Here is a 22,359-nt window from a genome sequence, read left to right on the forward strand (position 1 = left end):
GTTGACCAGGATGGTCTCGATCTCTTGACCTCGTGATCCACCCGCCTCGGCCTCCCAAAGTGCTGGGATTACAGGCTTGAGCCACCGCACCCGGCCCACATTTTTATTTTTATTTCATTACCTATACATTTGGCATTCCTACCTGGCAAGCTTCCTATTTATTTAGTGCTATATACTTGGTTGCTTTTTATCATTTATATTTACTGTCTGTGAAATCTTTATACTTAATTGACAATATCTGTCATGCATCACCAAAATAACTAGTTGTTACAACTGTCTAATTTAAAAAATTTTTGTTTCTTTTCTCATTTTTCTTTTAATTCTTTATGTATTCTATTTTGTGATTTTTACTTTTTAAGCCTCAAAAATACCTTAATGTAACTCTCTGGATTACTTTAGTGACACAATTATTCTTTAAATTGTATATAGGCTTTATATACATTTAGTATTTTCTGGATAATGATATTGTATTTGCAGCTATAGTATAAATACAAAATATCTTTTTTTATCCCAAGACATTTAATAACAAGAAATAATGTGAATGTAGTTATAGCAGATTAGTCGGTGAAATACATGACTTTCCCACCCATGAATAATGGCGCCTCTTTCACTTTGCCGCAAAGAACGTGTCTTCTATACAGCATAGTATTTTATTTCCGTTCTATTTGCATATGAAGATTTCACAAGCCTTATGCCTGTGACAGTAAAGTTTAATGTATTAACATGGGTGGGCCCAGTGCCCAGATATTTGGTCAAACACTATTGCAGATTTTTCTGTGAATGTGTTTTTTGGACGAAATTAACATTTAACTTGGTAGACTCTGTGTAAAGCAGATGACCTTCCATTCTGTGTGTGTGCCTCATCCAATCAGCTGAAAGTTTTGACAGAATGAAGACTGACTTCTCCCAAGCCCAGAAGGGATTGTGCCGGCAAACTGCTTTGGTCACAAACAGCAACTCTTTCCTGGGTCTCCAGCCTGCTAGCCTACCCTACAGCCTTTGGGACTTTTAAGGGACTAGATCCATTGATTGTGTGTATCTATACCTATATCTAAGCTGTATCATCTGCATCACTTATTTCTCCAGAGAACCCTAACATAGTCCTTTAAAGGTAATTTTCTATCAAGAATTTATTTTTATCGGACACAACTGGGTTGCACTAATATTTGCCTTGCTTTTCTTAAAATTATGCCTTTATTCTTTTAGTTGAATATTACATCCATGACTTATCTTTCTAGTAGGAGTGTGTTATTTGTTGTCAAGATGAAAAATACACATACGCAACTTAATAAACATTGAGGGAGCCGTGGTGACCAAAATGCAGATGTGTGTGAGAGAGAAGGGTGTGTGCTGCCACCTCATTAATCCACAATGGCACCATTTTGCTTTTCCCTTAACTCTTAGAAACTTTTTTCCACCCACCCTGCAATTGCTTATGCAATAAACTTCACTCTCACTTAGACTCCATAACTTATCCCAGAAAACTTAACGCCTCTGAGTAACAATGGACAGACTGACAAAGATTGACAACAAGATGATTATGTGAAAGCACATAATGATCATTTTCACGTTACATAGTTAACCTGAATTGCCAATTAAATCTAATTGTTCTCATGTGATGTACTTATTGGCCTAGCTTTTTCCCTGTATTCTGGTACTGGAGACATTGAACGTGGTCATAAATGAAGGTAAGTTATTTCCCACAAATATACTAATTGCATCAGACTCTAAGTTCTATTTTACTTTTGATATTTCAATTGTACATGTTAATTTGGTTTTAATTATAATTTTGATTGTGAATTTTAATCTAAACTTATCCCCTGTCCCTGATACTTACCTGGCCGGAGCTAGCACAGTCTTTGACTGGATTACAGCAATTGCTTCCAACTGACCCTGTTGTGTCTGCTTTTGCCTCCCATTAATGCTTGCACTCACTCAGTCTGGCAGCCAGAATGTTCCTTTAAAGATACATGTCAAATCGTATTACTCCTCTGCTCACAACCTCCCAGGAGCTCTTAATCATACTTCAACTGAAAACTGGAATCCTTAAAATGGCCTGCAAAGTCCATTGTGATTCAGTGCTCAGTACCTTTCCAGCTATTTCTCCTGCTGCTTTTTTCCACTTTGCTTTCTCCACTGAAGTTATGCGGGCCTCCTTCAAGTTTCCTTCTCAGCACTTTTCAGCTATAGGAAATCTGTACCTTATATCTTCTCTCAAATATTAACTTCACAATGAAGTCTTCCTTCAACATCCTATTTAAAATTGCACCAAGTTCCCCAAACCAGCAGGAGCTTCTGTCACCCTCCGTGATTTGTTTCCAAAGCACTTATTGCCTTCTAATAAATTACGCAACTTATTTTTTTATTGCTCTTTTTATTGCTCTTTTGGTATATTTCTTATTGTGTCTCTTCCACCAAATAAATTTTGAATCAAACATTTTTAGTAATTTGTCTCATCTCCATAATTTCAGCAAAAACAACAGACATGCATTCAGATTAGGAACACAATAAATGAAATGGAAGGGAGTGAAGTCTTCTAGATGGAAGAGGCAGTATGAGGCCAGGAGGAAACAGACCATGTGCATTAGAGGAAAAGGATGGTCAGACTTGCAGAAATCTGGAACTGGTGATTGGCTTTAGAAATGGAGAGACAGAAAAGGAGGCATAGAAAGTATCGACATTTGGCTACACAGTAAAGGAAGACCTAAAATAAAAAAAACATTGTCATCACCTTGGACTGGAATCCTGTGAGTGAAGGACCTGAGCAATGAAGGATGGATTCAGCCCATGACTAGCCTTCTTCAGCATATGTAAAATGATGTCTGCTTTTCCCTTCTATTTGCCATTTTACCTACTTTTTATATACAGTGGTTTCCCCATATCCATGGAGGATACATCCCAAGACCCCCAGAGGATGCCTGAAACCACAGATAATAACAAACCCTAGATATTCTATGAATTTTCCTATACATCCATATGTATCAGATAGTAAATTTATAAATTAGGCACAGTAAGAGATTTTTTTTAAAAGTCATAATAAACAATTATAACAATATAACCTAATGAAAGTTATTTGAACGTGATCTCTCTCAAAATATCTTGTAGTGTTCCATGGATAACTGAAACAACAGAAAACAAAATTGCAGATAAACGGGGATACTGCAGTAAAATAAAGGGAGATGGGTAGAGCGTAGGAAGCATTCACAATTAGAACGGTTGACAGGAGGGAAGGAAACTTACTTTAAATTGGAATGTGTATTACATGGCTGCCTCCTGGAAGTCATGAACGCAGGGTACAGAGGCCTCTGGTAGTTCAGGTCTTCTCTCCCACCACTAATACTGCCCTAAGACTCCATCAGCACCCGGCGCGGCGCAAGCCTGTAGTCCCAGCTACTCGGGAGGCTGACGTGGGAGGCACCCTTGAGCGCAGGGGTTCTGGGCTGTAGCGAGTTATGCCGATCGGGTGTCCGCATTAAGTTCAGCATCAATATGGTGACCTCCCGGGAGCTGGGGACCACCAGGTTGTCTAAGGAGGGGTGAATCGGCCCAGGTCGGAATCGGAACAGGTCAAAACTCCCATGCTGATGAGTAGTGGGATCATGCCTGTGAATAGCCACTGCACTCCAGTCTAGGCAACGTAGTGAGACCCCGTCTCTAAAAAAAAATAAAAAGGACTCCGTCAGCAATTAGAGCCGAAACAGACACGACCCAGATGGTCATTTCTGATTACCTTGACTTAAACAAGCAAACATATTTTTAATCTTTTAAGTGTGTGCGAACCTAGCAAGGCCTAATGAATTCAGTATATGGATGAGGGTTGTGGCCTCTGTAACACTTTCTCCAACCAGAATCTACTGAAATAGTACAGATGGTGATAAGTATGGCTCAAACACAAAAATTCTTGGAAAGGTCATTTCTTTTTTGGGATAAGTGATAAGAATTTCAGTCTCCTGCCATTAAACTATCTGCATTTACTTACTGTGTGAACTTGGACAAGTCATGTAATCTTCTGGCTTCAGTGTGTTTAGCTCTTTAATTAATATGTTCGGTTGCAGTTCTTCCATCTGACATAAAAATAACTGTTTTCCCAAAGGTATGTATTAGAACCATATATATATAATATACAGATACACACCATTTATATAACATAATACACATATTACACACGTAAGTTTAATGATCTACCCTAGACTCAGCCTCTACTTTCCTCTGATAATGACATTATTCAAATACTCTAAAAAGCTAGTATTGTAGAATCTACTTTCTATTTAAAAGAGTTTTGTAATGCTCTAAACTGCATATTGCCAAGTGAAAGAAGCCAGTCTGAAAAAGCCACATACTGTATGATTTCAACTACATGACGTTCCGGAAAAGCCAAAACTATAGAGGCAATAAAAATATCAAAGGCGGCCGGGCGCGGCGGCTCACGCCTGTAATCCCAGCACTGTGGGAGGCCGAGGCGGGTGGATCACGAGGTCAAGGGATCGAGACCATCCTGGTCAACATGGTGAAACCCCGTCTCTACTAAAAATACAAAAAAATTAGCTGGGCATGGTGGCGCGTGCCTGTAATCCCAGCTACTCGGGAGGCTGAGGCAGGAGAATTGCCTGAACCCAGGAGGCAGAGGTTGCGGTGAGCCGAGATCGCGCCATTGCACTCCAGCCTGGGTAACATGAGTGAAACTCCGTCTCAAAAAAAAAAAAAGAAAAAAAGAAAAAAAAAAATATCAAAGGCTTGCCGGGCGTGGTGGCTCACGCCTGTAATCCCAGCACTTTGGGAGGCCGAGGCGGGTGGATCACAAGGTCAAGGGATCTAGACCATCCTGGTCAACACGGTGAAACCCCGTCACTACTAAAAATACAAAAAATTAGCTGGGCATGGTGGCACGTGCCTGTAATCCCAGCTACTCAGGAGGCTGAGGCAGGAGAATTGCCTGAACCCAGGAGGCGGAGGTTGCGGTGAGCCGAGATCGCGCCATTGCACTCCAGCCTGGGTAACAAGAGCGAAACTCCGTCAAAAAAAAAAAAAAAAAATCAAAGGCTTTTAGGGGGTTCAGGAAGATGGTTGAGGAATTAAATAAATGGAGTACAGCACCCTTCAGGGTAGTGAAACTATTGTGTATGGTATTATAATAGTGGACACGTGACATTATGCTTTTATCAAAACCCATAAACCCCAAATGTTATAAATGTAAACTCTGGACTTTATCTGTGGAGTTAGGACTTTAGTTAAAAGTCCATATTGGCTCATTAATGGCAGCAAATATATCACAGTAAAATGCTAATAAAAGCAGAAACTGTTGGGAGGTGGGAAGGTGTATGGGAACTCCGTACTTTCTATGTAATTTTAGGTTACTTATTTATATATGGTTCTGAATTTAGTCTCCTTGGGCAAATAGTAAAATGCATGGCTTTTACTCTCTCCAACTTTTTTGTGTGTCCTTCGCAGAAACTGAAGTTCAAGTATAAGGAGAATTTTTTGTATCACCCAGGTTCTAATTTCAAAGCTTTGTGGTTTCTAATGGCCCTCTGTCCTCTTCTGGTATTCACTGTGAAGGAATTTGCATCCTGCAACACTTAGTGTTTGTGCTGGAATCCACTTCTGATGTTGGCTGCTTTGCCGCAGCTTCCAATCACTATTTATGTTGAGTTCTTTCATTTTATGTTGCTCTAACAGAATACTTGAGACTGCGTAATTCACAAAGAGCAAAGTTTTATTTCTTACAGTTCTGGAGGCAGGGAGTCCACCAGCAAGGTGCTGACATCTTGTGAGAACGCTTCTGCTGCGTCATTCCATGGCAGAAGGCAAAAGGACAAGAGAGTGTCAGAAAGCAAGAAGGGGGAAGAACTCAGTTTATAGCAAACTCACTCTCAAGATAACTAACTCATCTCTGCTATAGCAACATTCATCCATTCGTGAAGGCGGAGCCCACATAACCTAATGACATTTTACCTGGCTCCATCTCTAAACACTATTCCATTAGGAATTGAGTAACACACAATCTTTGGGAGATGCATTCGAACCATAGCATATGTGCTCTATGCAGTCTCCTTGTCTTGATGTAAAACACTGAAAATTTACCACCCTTCCCAGCATTGACATGCTGTCTGGGTGGCTCAGGAATTCTTGGCTGTGTCTCCACCAGGCTCCAAGATCCACCATTAACCTGGCTTTGAGAATTCTATGTTTCCGGCCCTTGCTGGATACGAGTTTCTCTAAGAGATCTGTATTCTCCACAGTCTGTATCCAGAAAAGACAGTCTCAAATCTCCTCTGATTTAGGGGCCTAATAAAAATTACTTGGTCTTCTACTATACAACCTCCCCATAATCCTTCAGGCTTTAAACCTGGGAGAGAGAGAATATAGAACTTTTTCTTAAAAATAAACACCAGTGTCTTCTAACTCTTCTTGCCTATATCTGAAACTTATTTTCCATCCCCAAAAATACTTATCAGTCACTTTATGTATTTTTACATATAGGAAAACAGTCATTTTATATATATATATATATATATATATATTTTTTTTTTTTTTTTTTTCTTTTTGAGACGGAGTTTCACTCATGCTACCCAGGCTGGAGTGCAATGGCGTGATCTCGGCTCACCACAACCTCCGTCTCCTGGGTTCAGGCAATTCTCCTGCCTCAGCCTCCTGAGTAGCTGGGATTACAGGCACGCGCCACCATGCCCAGCTAATGTTTTGTATTTTTAGTAGAGACGGGGTTTCACCATGTTGACCAGGATGGTCTCGATCTCTTGACCTTGTGATCCACCCGCCTCGGCCTCCCAAAGTGCTGGGATTACAGGCGTGAGCCACCGCGCCCGGCCATGATGCTGATTTCTAACAGTTCATCAGAGGCAAGCATTCAGGGAAGTGGAACAGACAAAATCAAGGACTCGGTCAGGGCTCCGCAAGAACTGGATGTGCTAGATGTCTGCTAGGCAGCTTTCATCCCACTAACCTCTGGGATACTGTGTCCTTGTTGTCCTTCTGGATAAACTGAGGTATAGACTCTGTAGAGCTAATATCAACAGAGTCTTAGGCCACCTTCAACATTTTTCCTTGATTCCAGGGGATAACTTGAGAGCCAAAATTTCATCCCACCCATGCTAATCACCATTGTTTACAAGGTTCTTAGATACCCTGAGGCCCTCCAACATGTCCACCCACAAGATGGGAACTAAGTAGCACTGAAATATAAATTTAAATAAAAAAATATTAATAGAACATTTGACATGATTTTGACTGCCATGGTAAGTAAAAGAAAAGCTCACATATAATCCATTTAGAAAGATCTCTGGATACGGTATACAAAATCATTTGTATAAAAATACAAATACATGCGAAAGTGAATTATATTTCCATGTATCAACAATTAACAGTCAGGTGTGGTGGCTCACCCCTGTAATCCCAGCACTTTGGGAGGCCGAGGCGGGCAGATCACGAGGTCAAGAGATGGAGACCATTCTGGCCAACATGGTGAAATCCCGTCACAATTAAAAATACAAAAATTACCTGGTCATAGTGGTTCGTGCCTGCAGTCCCAGCTATTCAGGAGGCTGAGGCAGGAGATTCGCTTGAACCTGGGAGGTGGAGGTTGCAGTGAGCTGAGATTGCACCACTGCACGCCAGCCTGGTGACAGAGCGAAACTCCATCTCAAAGCAAACAAAAAAACAATTAACAAAAAGAAATGCAAAGAATAGACCTGCAGGACTTAAACTATCAGATGTGGAATGTTTTATTAATTTGTGATAATTCAGGCAATAAGCACATGATAGAAAAACTGATCAATGGAATAAAATGGAGAGTGTAGAAAAAGATTCAAAAATAGAGATAACTGATTTATGACATATGTGGCATTAGAGTTTACAGAAAAAGCTTAACCTTTAAAAAATGTTACTGAGTCATTGACTATCAATTTGGAAAGACATTGTCGTAGCCCCTACCTTACACCACAATTAAAAATTTATGCCCGTTGCATAGTAGATGTAAATGTGAACAGCAAAACAATAAATGCTACAGAGAAAAACATAGGAGGTCACATCACACATTTTAGAGGTGTCAAACATTTTTAAAACAAAACAAAAAAAGCATGATCCACAAGGGGAAGAAAGAAAACTGGATTATGTTAAAATTGAGCATTTTATTCAGGAGAGCAGTAGGACACGACACAAGTAGAAGATGTTTATTTGTATATGTACCCTTTAAGACTCATATCCAGACTATATAAAAAGAACGTATATGGCCGGACACTGTGGCTCATGCCTGTAATCCCAGCACTTTGGAAGGCCAAGGTGGGCGGATCGCGAGGTCAGGAGTTCGAGACCAGCCTGGCCAACATGATGAAACCCCGTCTCTACTAAAAATATAAAAATTAGCCGGGTGTGATGGCGCACATGTGTAACCCCAGGTACTTGGCAGGCTGAGGCAGGAGAATCGCTTGAGCCCGGGAGGCGGAGACTGCAGAGCCAAGATCGCGCCACTGCACTCTAGCCTGAGTGACAGAGTCTCAAAAAAAAAAAAAAAACAGAATGTATATAAAGAATAGAATATGTATAAGGAACTACTATAAATTGAAAAAGTCAAGAGATCCAACAAAAAAATAGCCAGACTTGAAAATATATTTATAAAATTATATATAGGCAAGGCGTGGTGGCTCATGCCTTAATCCAAGCACTTTGGAGGCCAAGGTGGGCGGATCACCTGAGGTCGGGAGTTCAAGACCAGCCTGACCAACATGGTGAAACCCTGTCTTTATAAAAAATAAATAAAAAATATATATATAATTATATGTATATTTGGACACTAACATAAAAAGTAGTTCAACTTATAAGGAAAATTAACTTAAAGTTGACGTCGGTAAATACACATCTAGTGATTATAATGAAAATAGACCAAAAAAACTAATGTTTTTTTTTTTTTTATATAAACTACTGATGAGAGTTTAAGCTGGCAAAAATTTTTAGGTATAGTGTTTGGCAGTATTTTTTAAAACCGAAAACGTATTCAGAACCAGTGAGTCCACTCCAAACTATGTGCCCAACAGAAAATAGTACCAATTTTCACCAAAGGACATGCCAGAATATTAGTAGAAGCAGTCATAGTGATGGTCCTAACTGAAAACTGCACAAATGCTCATCCACATTAAAATTTATAAATTAATTGTAGCATAGTCACACGACACTTCGAGAAAAACATGGAAGAATCTCACAAACATACTGCTAAATTAAAGCATCCAGACACCAAGTAGTACATTTACTATTTTTTTATTTATTTAAATAAATGTCTTTTTTTTTTTTTTTTTACTTTTGGAGACGGAGTTTCGCTCTTGTTACCCAGGCTGGAGTGCAATGGCGCGATCTCGGCTCACGGCAACCTCCGCCTCCTGGGTTCAGGCAATTCTCCTGCCTCAGCCTCCTGAGTAGCTGGGATTACAGGCACGCGCCACCATGCCCAGCTAATTTTTTGTAGTTTTAGCAGAGACGGGGTTTCACCATGTTGACCAGAATGGTCTTGATCTCTTGACCTCGTGATCCACCCGCCTCGGCCTCCCAAAGTGCTGGGATTACAGGCGTGAGCCACCGCGCCCGGCCTAAATAAATGTCTTAAAACTATATTTTAAAAGCTTGGCAAAACAAGTCAATGCCATTAGGATTTAGGATGCAGCTGCCTTCTGGAAAGGAATGGCAGGTAGCAACTGGAGAGGAGTGCTAGGGAGACTTTCGTGGTGCAGATAATGTTCTGTTTCTCAGCCTGGGATCCTGCTAACCAGGCAAATTTAATTTGATTCATGAACATATTTGCATTTATGATATGGACACTTACAGTCTTGATTATTTGAATAAAATTTTAAATTAATCATTAATCTATTAATAGTAGGAGGAAACTGAATGATGACTAAGAAGAAAGGGACATAAAATTTGATACAAGGCCGGGCGCGGTGGCTCAAGTCTGTAATCCCAGCACTTTGGGAGGCCGAGGCGGGTGGATCACGAGGTCAAGAGATCGAGACCATCCTGGTCAACATGGTGAAACCCCGTCTCTACAAAAAATACAAAAAATTAGCTGGGCATGGTGGCACATGCCTGTAATCCCAGCTACTCAGGAGGCTGAGGCAGGAGAATTGCCTGAACCCAGGAGGCGGAGGTTGCGGTGAGCTGAGATCCCGCCATTGCACTCCAGCCTGGGACACAAGAGCGAGACTCCATCTCAAAAAAAAAAAAAAAAAAAAAATTTGATACAAATAAGTAGTTGAGGAATCATTTATCAATGTATAGAGTAATGCAGAAATAATAAAATAATTCCTCAAGTAAACAGACTTTTACAAATTTTATCAAGCAGTGTGGTATTTCCAGACCAAAAGAAAAAGAAGGTAATTCCTCTGAAAGTTAGGTAGAGGCTCCCCACCCCCAAAAAAAACAAAAAGAAGGAAATGATTCATGATTCATTACATATAATTTGAATAGCCATTAATTAGTATAATTTCATATCTCTTTGTTATTTTTGGCACAACCCTATGGAAAGCAAATTTTCTTTCTTTTTCTTTTTTTTTTTTTTTAGACGGAGTCTTGCTCTGTAGCCCAGGCTGGAGTGCAGTGGCACAATCTTGGCTCACTGTAATCTCCGTTTCCTGGGTCCTGGTTCAAGCAGTTCTCCTGCCTCAGCCTCCCAAGTAGCTGGGGTTACAGGTGAGTACCACCATGCCCAGCTAATTTTTTTTTTAGTAGAGAAGGGGGTTTCACCATGTTGGCCAGACTGGTCTTGAACTCCTGACCTTGTGATCTGCCTGCCTCAGCCTCCCAAAGTGCTGGGATTACAGGCCTGAGCCTCTGTACCTGGCCAGCAAATTGACTTTCAAGAATTGTGTTGTTTTCAATCTTTACTACCAAAAATTCCCAGAGAGGATAGTGGTTGCATAAACACGTTCACTGTAAAATGTGAACTTTTCATAGCAAACATTTGAGAGTAACTCAAAGGTCTCACTGCAGTGATATGGTAAAGCCAGCTGAGACTGGTTGGGGGAGCTGTTAGTGACCATCTCTTCACAAGTTGACAGTACAATGACATCATATTGGTTGCCCTAATCTTTGAAATGCTGATGGTTTAACATTTGCAAACTGGGTGAAAGTTAAGTAGTTACATTTCTACCACATATTAGCAATATTAAAGAGCAATTAAATTTAAGAGACTTTATACTATTCTGCTGAAAATGTTTCATTAGTTTTTTTATATTGCCATTCAATTACATACATAGATGCTAATAAAATGATGCACGAGGGGAAAAAACTAAAGGAAATGCAGTAATCTCACAAGCTATGATTTCATGAACTCTTTTTTTTTTTTTTTTTTGAGACGGAGTTTCACTCTTGTTACCCAGGCTGGAGTGCAATGGCGCGATCTCAGCTCACCGCAACCTCCACCTCCTGGGTTCAGGCAATTCTCCTGCCTCAACCTCCTCAATAGCTGGGATTACAGGCACGCGCCACCATGCCCAGCTAATGTTTTGTATTTTTAGTAGAGACGGGGGTTTCACCATGTTGACCAGGATGGTCTCGATCTCTTGACCTCGTGATCCACCTGCCTCGGCCTCCCAAAGTGCTGGGATTACAGGCGTGAGCCACCGCGCCCGGCCTGGATTAAACTTTTTAATTCATTCAGAATGGCTACAAATAACCAGCCTTTTAAAATATGTATTTATTATGAAAAGAATAAGACCTAGTAACTCCCAATGTTTATATCAACTAAAATTTGCTGCTTAGTTGAAAATACTTGTCAAAATGTGTCTTCATGTTTAAAATCCTAATTTGCTGTATGATTTGAAATAGTGTTAAGATATATTTCATTTGGAACACGTTTTGTTTTTAAAGAAAGACAATTAGTATAAAAGGGTTTAACATCTTCATAGTTACAAATAATATAGGTAAAATGGTACACTCTATTAAGGAGGATTAAACCCATTAATTACAAAAGTCCGTGAGCATTGTTGTAGGAATCCAATATGCATAGCATTACCCTTTAAAACTTATATTTCAAATGTAACTTAAAACTACCATGCCAAAATTAAAAGCACAGAATCCCACGAGAGCCATAACACAACAGCCAAGCAAGCAACCACGTATTACATATTGTTTGTGGACAAATATGTATTAGCTGCAATATCATGAGCTTCATGTTTTCAGTATAAGACATTATATGTTGTAAAATCTAGGTAACCACAGGGTTAGTTGGATAAAATATGGGATTTGTTTATCTGCTACTTAAGACATAATTTTTTGGCTTACTTTATGAGTCACACTCTAGACATTTTGGTTTCAATATATGATGTAATGAATTTTAATAAGGCTCCCTTTCAAAAGTGGAAGAGCTCTGCATGCACCGGAAAATTTGTCTGTTGATCCGGTGAAAATTAAGTTATTTTAACGTATTGCTTTTAACAGCCACGGAGACAATTGTTATATTTTTACCAGCGAAACACAGGAATACTGGTGTGAGAAAGACAGGGACTGAACAGAACACTGAATACGTTTAATGCCTTACAACTGAGTTAAATTTTCAAAGTAAGTCAGACTTCCCACAAGAGTATCATTAACGACATTGCAGAGTGTGTGTGTTGGGGCGGGTAATGACCTCTGAAAACAGGCAGCAGGGGGCATCAGGTGGCTGGGCACGAACCCCCCAGGTGCGAGGGGACCCTGAGCTCCCAGGGCTGAGGGTCAGAGGCAGGCCTCGGAGCTTCAGGGCAGCTTCCCCAGCCACAGTAACAGTCCCTGTCCACCACACAGGGGACGCAGTGCTCGGTAAGCCGGGTCAGGATAAGGTGCTGGTGGTCTTTGTCCAGTGCGGGTGGCACCCGGGGAGTGGAGGGCTTGATGAGCGGCCCCTCCATTGAGGGTGGGACGCAGGAGCCTGAAACAGTGCCCGGGGCCTTGGTCTCGGAAGCAGCCTGCAGCCTTCAGCCTTTCGCTCCTGGAGCCCGGGGCCCAGAGAGGAACCAAGGCTATCCAGACCACTCTGCTGCAGTCTGCAGTGTCCCGTCTGCAGGCTGCTGGTGAGTGCGAGGGAGAGGGAGCCAGGCCAGGGAAGCGTCCTATGCTGTCTAATGCACCAAGAGAAAGAAGACAAAGGCGCGGCTGGAGGTCCTGCCTGTATCTGGGGCCCGAAGCTTCCCGGGGGACCCCAGGCAGACCAGTCCAAGTGCAGGAAAGAACGGCCCTGCAAGGGCCCATTGAATAGACCCAGACAGGCTCTGCAGCATGGAGGGTCTGGGGCGGGCGACACCGCCCGGTTTTCTGCAGACTGCGCGGCAGGTCCTCCCAGCAGCGGCCGGTCCCGCAGCGGCCGGTCCAGGCACTTCTGCACCCCAATACCTGCGCGACGTGCACGAAAGCCTCGGGCTTCTGTGCCACCGGGGTGTCGCCTGGAGAGGGGGCAGGGGAGGGCAGGCCGGGTGGCTCTGCAGGGCATCCTGGGAGGTGGGCGGCAGGCAAAGCCGGGGCTCCAAGGCTTTCGCAGCGTGGGGCGCTCTCGGAGCTTGTGCGCCCAGGCCAGCGTCCCGGGTGGCGGCGCGAAGAGCTCATCGGACTCCGTGGCCTTGCATGGGTATCACTTCCTAACGCAGGTGGCAAGGGCTCACGCGGCAGTCGGGGAGGTTGCGAGGCTGCGGCAGCGCCAGCAGGTCGACCGGGCCCCGCCTGTGGCTTCCCTTTGCCGTCGGCGGCCTCCTCAAGCGACTGCCCAGTATTCTGCCTACCACGGAATACTAAGAACAAAATCATAAAAAAGAACAAAGTCGGGTCCTTTGCAGCAATACAGATGCAGGCGAAGGTCATTATCCTAAGTGAATTAATGCAGAAACAGCCAAATGTTGCATGTTCTCATGTATTAAGTGAAAACAGTGGGGAAGAGTGGACATGAAGATAGAGAAAATACACTCTGGGGCCTCAAAAAGTTGGGGAGAAGGTTTGAAAACCTACCTATTGGGTACAACCTTCAATATTTGGGTGATGGGTACACTAGAAACCTAACCCCCACCATTCTTCATGTACTACAAATGTAACAAGCATGTGTACCTTCTGAATCTAAAATAAGGTAGAAGAAGAAAAAAGCCAAAGAAATACACCCCGGGCATCCAGGGAGCAACAGCTACTGCCTCCACTGCTCACTGCAGCTGGAAGCTCCTGCCTGAGGGACAGTGGAGCCGCGGAGGGTGGTGAGATGGGACTAGATGCCAGGGCCAGAACCTAGGAGCGCTGCTGGGTGAGGGCCTGGCCAGCCTCTGCCTTGCACCAGGGCGGGGGCGCCTAGTGAAACAGGCAAACTGATTCACTCTAGGCCCTGCCCACGTTACCCCTCCATCACATCTCTCTGTGCGGGTTTCCCCTCCCTATACCCTCCCCTTCACATCTCTCTGTGCCGGTTTCCCCTGCATCCACCCTCCTTTGCATCCCTCTGTGCTGTGAGCCCCCACAGGAAATGGTCACCTCCAGCCTCACCAGGCCTGAGATGTTGGAGGATGGGAAAGCGCTTGCCACAAGAAGAATCCTCCAGGAACACATGAAAAAACTTCGCCTGCACCCGAGACATCCTTCTCTATGGCTGGTCTACAAGGCAGGTCTCTGCATAAACGAGGGGTCAAGCCTTGGCGTGAGCTGCACCCCCAGGCAAGTGTGCAGCTTTGCCTCCCTTTATTCAAATGAGGTACCCTGGAAGCCTCCTTCTGATAGGATGAGAGCAGACTCTGTACCACAACACAGATTGGATAATAATAGTCTCCAACTCTGATTGGTTAAGATTATCCAACCAGAGATAGAGATTGTTATCCAATAAGAGTTGTCAAAAAGGTTCCCGCTCATGCAATCAGAACCAGGCTTCCAGGATATAGCAGTTGAGTACAGCCTTTATAAAAGGGAGGGGACGGCCCACTCCGCCATTTTCTCATCATGGTGGCTGGGCTGTGGTGCTGCTCTGTACAGTGGTCATCATGGACCAGAAGCTTGTGCAGCTTGCCTGCTTCCAGACCAGCATCAGAGGAGCGTGTCCCAGGTGCAGGCGAAGCTTCCTTCACGTGTTCCTAGAGGACTTTCCGCCTACAAGCGCTTTCTTATCCTCCCCCAATGTCTCCGGCCTCGTGAGTCTGGATGTGAGCATATCCCACAAGGCCCATTTATGTTTCCTGGGTTATCACAGTGCTCATATTATTTTTGATTTATATATTGTAATTATTTTAATATTTTTTTCACACCAATTTATACTTTATTTCTTATTCTTGAGGTTAGATTCTAAACCCTAAAGATATCCAAACTAGTATTAGATCTACTTATCTATAGCCAGAGACAGCTTGTATCACAGTGTCCTTAGTAGCCAAGGTTGTTAAAATGTCTTTTCCCCTGTAAGATCCAACAGGAAAAAACAAAGAATCCTCTCTGATTAGCCTCCAACCATACCCCACCCTGCATTCAGATTGACTGGATAGACATAATGTAAACAGAACACATGGTTTCCAAACAAGAAAAATCCTATGAGGAAGGGGAGGAGGTGAGAGGAAGGATTCAGCCAGTGTCCAGAGTGAAACTGAGTAATGTCAGTTTCATTCGTCTTCACACATCTTCAGGTTGCATGTTGGTGGAGTAGTTTAGGAATAAATCCATGGTTTGTGGAGTATTCAAATACCTAGTGGTCTGCTGTATTACATTATGGTTTTCCCCAGCAGTTTCCAAGGCAGCCTCCAAGTCACTGGCAGGAGAATTTGACTGGAACTGCATGCAGGGCTGCAGAGGTTTCTCTCCACAGTTATAGAAGGGACTGCTCCAGGCCTGAGTGTTCCAGGACTGGGTGCACCAGGTCTGAGTGTTCCAGGAGTGATTGCTCCAGGACTGGATGTCCCAGGTCTGGTTGCTCCAGGTTGAATTGCTTCAGGTCTGGTGGTTCCATACCGGGAGGTTCCCAGTTGTGTTCACCAGGCATCCCTGGTGGTAGGAAGAGTAGCGGCTGGGGTAGGTGGGTGCTGAGGCCTTCTGAGTCGCATCACTGGTATTCCTTGGCCAGTTGTTTTTCTGCCACCTCTTAGATTTCATTCTCTGGTTCTGGAACCAGGTCTTCACCTGTTTGTAGCTGAGGTTCAGGATGCTGGGAAATTCTTTCATCTGCTGAAGGCTGAGGTATTTCTGTCTCTGAAATCTATCATTGAGTACACACAGCTGGGTGGAAGAGAACACAGTTCTGGTTTTCTGTCTCTTGACGGGGACCTTGTCTTCCTTTGCTGTGGCGCTACTCACTGCAGCAAGTGGGTCGTTTGCCTTTGGGACTGGTGGAAGAATCAGGGCTGTCCTGAATAAGCAGATCCATGGAGGAAGGAAGAGGGGACACAGTCTCTGTGTGAGGCATCTCAGCAGAACATATTTGCAAGGATGGATAATTTTCTTCAGGCTCACAAATCACAGGCGTAGGTGAAGATTCTCCACAGTCAGATGCTTTGGAGCGAGGCAGGCTTTGTGAACAAACTGGATCCATACTCATGTTATTATTGGGGAAGAGGAGGAAAAAATTTAAGACCTGGACTGGAAAAAAGGCTATGGTAGCCTTAAGACTTTTTTCTGGAAGATTTTAGAGAAATATGACCTCCAGAAGCAAAGTATCAGGAAGTTGGAATGAAGTGAGTCGCCTCCGCAGTAACTGGAGGCAACCAGCTGAGTCCAGCAAAACCTATATTTTTTATTTTAAATTTTCATCCTTCGTTTTATTTATCTATCTATCTATTTATTTATTTTTAGACACAGCCTCGCTCTGTCGCCCAGGTTGGAGTGCAGCAGTGCAACCTCAGCTTGCTGCAACCTCCGCCTACTGGATTCAAGCAATTCTGCCTCAGCCTCCCGAATATCTGGGACTACAGGTGTGCACCACCACACTTGGCTAATTTTTTGTATTTTTAGTAGAGATGGGATTTCAGCGTGTTGGACAGGCTGGTCTCAAACTCCTGACCTCAGGTGATCCACCTGCCTCAGCCTCCCAAAGTGCTGGGATTACAGCATGAGCCATTGTGCCCAGCCTTTTTACTTTAATTTTAAAGTAGATGCTATCAGTGTCAAACTCTGTTTTCGGTCACAGATTTACAAATGTCTGTTCTCTCTTGAGTGCATTTTCCCCTTCACTTTGTATTATGAAATATTTACATCAAGTAGGACATGATTTTGCCTGTCATCCTCTCTTGCTGAAGCAGATTGAGGTGTGGCAGCGCCTGACATTTGCCCCAAGTCAGTATCCGGATTCTGCTCAGATCCTCTGCCTTTGCCTGACAATGCTTCGGATCATCTTCTCATGACTTAAACATGCTGGAAGGCTCTTGAAGGTACATTTATATTACATGTTGGGAGGTACAGAGGCACAGGTAGAGTGGAGAAGCATAAGTGCCTGGTGGAGAAATTCACCTCTGCCCAGTTTCTTCTCTGCTTGGAGAGCCTGGAATGCAGAGCCAGCTCTCTGGATTTGTATGCCCCTCATCCATTTTAGGTGCACACTGTGGCTGTTCCTGCCCTGCACCTTGTTACTACTGTCCTTTGTCCTTGGGGTAACCCAGCCTTGGCCTCCTCAGATGTCAAATCTTCTTGTTCCTGATGCTTTGCCAGAATGCTCTGCGTATCTCTGGGCTTCTTGTGCTCCTCTTCAGCCCTGGCCCTCTAGGGTGGGGGACATTAGTGGAGGGTTTCCCATATCTCCTTTTTCTTTGGAAGAGAATTGGGGTAAAGCCGTGTATTTTCTTTCCATTTTCTCTTACTTTCTCTCAGTAGAAATTATTCAAAGTCTAAGCCTGTAAATGATATTGGACTACAAGATTTTTATTGTGTCTTAGATTCTTTTTGTTGGGATTTGTGGATTAAGATGCTCATGGTCAAATTGCCATCTTATCCTGTTTGATTTTGTTGTTGTATATATTTATAATGAAATTTGAAAGTGAAATTCGGAAAATACTGTTTGACACTTGCAACACAGAGTACTTCATAATTTCTGTCTCATGATGAGAGTGTCAAATTTCTCTTAGATTTGTTTTGTGCAAAACAATAAGTATTTAGAGAAAATTACACTCCAGGCAAGGACATAGAATGAGCAAAGGCACAGAGGCAAGACATAGAAGTAAAAAAAAAAAAAAAAGGCAACTTCAGGTGGGCAAGGCTACAGTCCAAAAACTAGATGGGCAGAGGGGAGTCTTGGGAGGTCAACCGAAAGGTGGGCTGGGCTTCGTCCTGGTGTTCAGGAAAGAGACCAGCAGGCATGAGCATGTGGTTGACACAACCTGCCCTCTTCACAAATACCACTCTACTTGTTGTGAAGGTAGCAGTGGTGCCATGCAATGCTTTCCAAACAGTTAACCTTTGAATACTTTAAAAATCATCATGTACGGCCAGGCACCGTGGCTCATGCCTGTAATCCCAGCACTTTGGGAGGCCTAGGCGGGTGGCTCACAAGGTCAGGAGTTCAAGACCAGCCTGGCCAAGATGGTGAAACCCCGTCTCTACTAAAAATACACAAATGAGCCCGGTGTGGTGTCAAGTGGCTTTAATCCCAGCTACTCAGGAGGCTGAGGCAGAGAACTGTTTGAACCTGGGAAGCGGAGGTTGCAGTGAAGTGAGATTGCGCCACTGCACTCCAGCCTGGGCAACAGAGCAAGACTCTGTCTCAAAAAAAAAAAAAAAAAAAATCATCATATACATGAGATCACCTGTGCCTGGGTCAGAATAAATGGCAACATAAAGGGGTGTCTTGAGGAAGGATAGGTTGATGCAAAAGTAATTTTTGCCATTACTTTTGTATCAGCCTATACTTACAATGCGATAAACAATCACTGACATTCGAAGACTCTATTCCCTGACATAACAAAGAAAGCAACAAATTGGAGAGGTTAAATAAAAGTTTCAAGGGAAAGTAATTACAGACATATATGTGTATGTGCTTAAATGACATGGTAAGACATAGAAGGCAAACTGGCGTTCAGTGAGGAGGGCCAGGCATCTTGCTGTGCTCCATGGAGACACTGCCTGCTTATAAGGTGCACGTCATCTGCTGTGTGTGACACAGCATTGGGTGGTCTGGCCTCTTAACTGTCATTCTCAGGTGTGGGTTGCCACCTCGTAAGAGCAGATTACTGTATAAAAATTAACACTGAAATAAAATTGAGAGTATTTTTTCTTAAATATGCTTAAAACAAATTTTAAGAAGAAATACTATTAGTATTATTTTTAGAACCTGGTATAACTCTCACAGAACTCTCATGCACTATAGACAATTTGAGAAAGCATGGCCTAATAGAGCTGTATTTGTATCCCATATTCATTATGTATGAACCACGTGGCCGTTGTCAAATTTTTCTCCTAAATAAAGGATAATATGTGGAAGTTTTGTGGGAAATTAAGTTAGATAACTTTAGACACATGGAACCATGCCTGGCATATACTGTGGAGTCATATCATACACATACTTGTTTCAGTGAAATTATCTATTATAATTTTGTGTGGTGGGGGCAGTTAAAACACATGCTTCATTTTTGTTTTAAATGTGGCCCCTAAACATGAAGCAGCTATTTCACCTGCAGTGTAACTAAAGAAGGAGCCAACTATGAAATGCTGGAGGGAAAGTGAACGTATGAGACTTACTGAGAGATAGTGTGTTTTTAAACAGTCATGTTTCTGAGTGACTCCGAGTGACTTCTGAGTGACTGGAGGGATTTTCAAGGCTTATTTGACCACACGTGTGATATTCTACCGGTTGAGAGTAGAACCTAACCTCAGCCTTACAGGCAGTAGCTAACCTTGAACAAATGTCTAGCCAGTAGTGGTATCTTGCAGTTTTTCCTTTATTTAATGAATTTGATAAGTCATACCTGGCTATATGCTTAAAGATTTCACAAAATATATTTTTTAATATTTTTAAAAATTTGTCTGGGCGCAGTGGCTTATACCTGTAATCGCAGCACTTTGGGAGGCCCAGGCAGGTGGATTACCAGATCAGGAGTGTAAGATCAGCCTGGCCAAGGTGGTGAAACCCTGTATCTCACACACACACACACACACACACACACACACACAGAGACACACAGACACACACACTTTCAGCTATTTTTCATATAGTAGAAGTAGGACATAGCACAAAACCCTGTTTGTTAACCCCAAGACTGATAATATCTGAGAACACCAAGAGAAAACTTTAATGCAAAACTAAAACAACTGGCTAAAAAACTCCGAAAAAATTAATGAATCACTTAACTTACTTTAAACCATACATAGAAGGAATCCACTCAGACAGTGTTCTCTCCCTCTTACTTCCCAAAGTGGAAAAAAGAACGATCATCAATGACAAATGGTAGTTGCACACATACAACACCAAAAGTCAGCTTCACGCTCAAGAGAGAACACTACGTCTCTTCCTCGTGGGTTCCGGTGCTCTACACGTTCAGAGAAACTTCTCTAGTAACAAACTATAGAAATGATCCCTGAAAGTATAGTCTTGCTTTCCTGCCCATAGCCTCCACCGGGACTACATCCACCGCACACTTTGCACTGATGGCGAGATACTTTCACTTTCAGATTCCATTGGGAAATAAATAGAAAAACAGATTGGCAATATCATCTTTTCAAATACTGTCAGTCACTTGACAACACATTTTAAAGTTTAAGTGGAAATGTAATTTTTAAAAAATTGTTTAAATTTAAAAAGTTGAAAAAATAGGCGTGCTTAATTAGCATAATGCTGATTGACAGCCAATCACAACCTGAATTTTTAAAACGGGCCGTGTTTGCTCCTGGTGTGGTGACCCCGCCTGTAATCCGGTAATCTCTGCGTTTTGAGAGCCCACAATGAGGCCCAGGAGGGAGGATCCTTTGTTCTGTGAGTTTGAGACCACCCTAGGCAATATAGCGCGATCCCGTCTCTACCGGGAGGTGGGGCGGGAATCAAAACTGAGCTGGGCGTGGTGGCACCGCCTGTAGTCCCAGCTACTCAGGAGGCTGAAGAGGGATGATCGCTTGAGCCAGGGAAACTGGCTGAGTTCGAAGCTGCAATGAGCTATGATTGCCACACTGCACCCCAGCCTGGGAGAAAGAGCGAGATCTTGTGACTTAATAACAATTTTTCTAGGGGGGATGGTATAAAATAGACATAAAATGTACCATTTTAACCATTTTTCACATATACAATTATGTGAATGCATTAAGTACATTCATGTAACCAATCGCATGTAACCGTCACCATTATTTATCTCCAGAATTTTTTCAACATCCCAAACTGAAACTCCATACCCATAAAACAAACTTCCATTTCCTCCCTCTGCCCAGACCCTTTTAACCACTATTCTACTTTCTGTCTCTATGAATTTGATTCTTGTAGGTACTTCTATAAGTGGAAACATGCAATATCATTTTTTTAAATCTGGCTCATTTCACTTAGAATTATGTTTTCAAGGTTCATTCATGTTGTAACATTTTACAGAATTTCACTTCTTTTTCAGGCTGGAGTGCAATGATGCCTGACGGCTCACTGCAGCCTTGACCTCCAGGGCTCAGGTGATCCTCCCACGTAGGCTCCTGAGTAGCTGGGACTACAGGCACATGCCATCACACCCGGCTAATTTTTTGTATTTTTTGTAGAGAGGAGGTTTCACCACATTGTCTAGGCTGGTCTTGAACTCCTGTGCTCAAGGGATCCACCTGCTTAGGCGTCTCAAAGTGGTGAGACTACAGGCGTGAGCCACCACGCCCAGCTGTTTGCTTAATTACATTTTTGAATTGCTCCTTGCTAGTGTATAAAAACACAACTGAACTGGGCACAGTGGCTCACGCCTGTAATCCAGCACTTTGGGAGGCCTAGGCGGGCAGAACACCCAAGGTCAGGAGTTTCAGACCAGCCTGGCCAACATGGTGAAAGCTTGTCTCTACTAAAAATACAAAAATTAGCCGGCATGGTGGTGGGCACCTGTAATCCCAGCTACTTGGGAGGCTGAGGCAGGAGAATCACTTGAACCCAGGAGGTGGATGTTGCAGTGTGCCAAGATTGAATCATTGCACTCCAGCCTGGGCAACAAGTGCAAAACTCCTCAAAATACAACAACAAAACACAACTGGTTTTTGTGAGTTGATCTTGTGTCCTGAAACTTTGCTGAATTTGCTGATTAGTTCTAGTAATTTTTGTGAGTGTATTCTTTCGGATTTTCTATATTTATAGAAATAGTTTTATTTCTTCTTTCCCGATTTGGTGCCTCTTATTGCTTTTTCTTACCTAAATGGTCTGGCTACAACTTCCAGTAAAATGCTGAGTAGCAGTGGTAAAAGTGAACTTCTGTGTCTCATTCCTGATCTTCGGGGGAAAGCGTTTAG

At 42.9% G+C, this 22,359-nt stretch overlaps 1 protein-coding gene, 1 long non-coding RNA gene, 1 other non-coding gene and 1 pseudogene across 3 annotated transcripts; 1 reads left to right on the forward strand and 3 right to left on the reverse strand.

Moving 5' to 3' along the window:
• Positions 1-12,689: 12,689 nt before the first annotated feature.
• On the reverse strand, positions 12,690-14,576 carry LOC116543540 (translation initiation factor IF-2-like). Its single transcript, XM_032269177.1, has 2 exons — positions 14,494-14,576; positions 12,690-13,834 (listed from the first exon to the last, which is right to left on the reverse strand). The coding sequence occupies exon 2, from the start codon at positions 13,828-13,830 to the stop codon at positions 12,736-12,738; it is 1,095 nt and encodes a 364-aa protein (XP_032125068.1). The 5' UTR covers positions 13,831-13,834; positions 14,494-14,576; the 3' UTR covers positions 12,690-12,735.
• Positions 14,577-14,732: 156 nt separating this feature from the next.
• LOC116543542 lies at positions 14,733-18,129 on the forward strand. Its single transcript, XR_004265609.1, has 2 exons — positions 14,733-15,128; positions 17,217-18,129. It is a non-coding gene; the product is annotated as an uncharacterized LOC116543542 (long non-coding RNA).
• On the reverse strand, positions 15,379-16,516 carry LOC116543541 (annotated as a pseudogene).
• A 2,151-nt stretch (positions 18,130-20,280) lies between the features above and the next one.
• Positions 20,281-20,496, reverse strand: LOC116543562. Its single transcript, XR_004265614.1, has one exon. It is a non-coding gene; the product is annotated as a small nucleolar RNA U3 (small nucleolar RNA).
• Between the last annotated feature and the right edge of the window lie 1,863 nt (positions 20,497-22,359).

The sequence above is a fragment of the Sapajus apella genome, unplaced genomic scaffold (genome assembly GCF_009761245.1).
Source record: "Sapajus apella isolate SASKATOON/1434 unplaced genomic scaffold, GSC_monkey_1.0 scaffold189, whole genome shotgun sequence".
Taxonomy (NCBI): domain Eukaryota; kingdom Metazoa; phylum Chordata; class Mammalia; order Primates; family Cebidae; genus Sapajus; species Sapajus apella.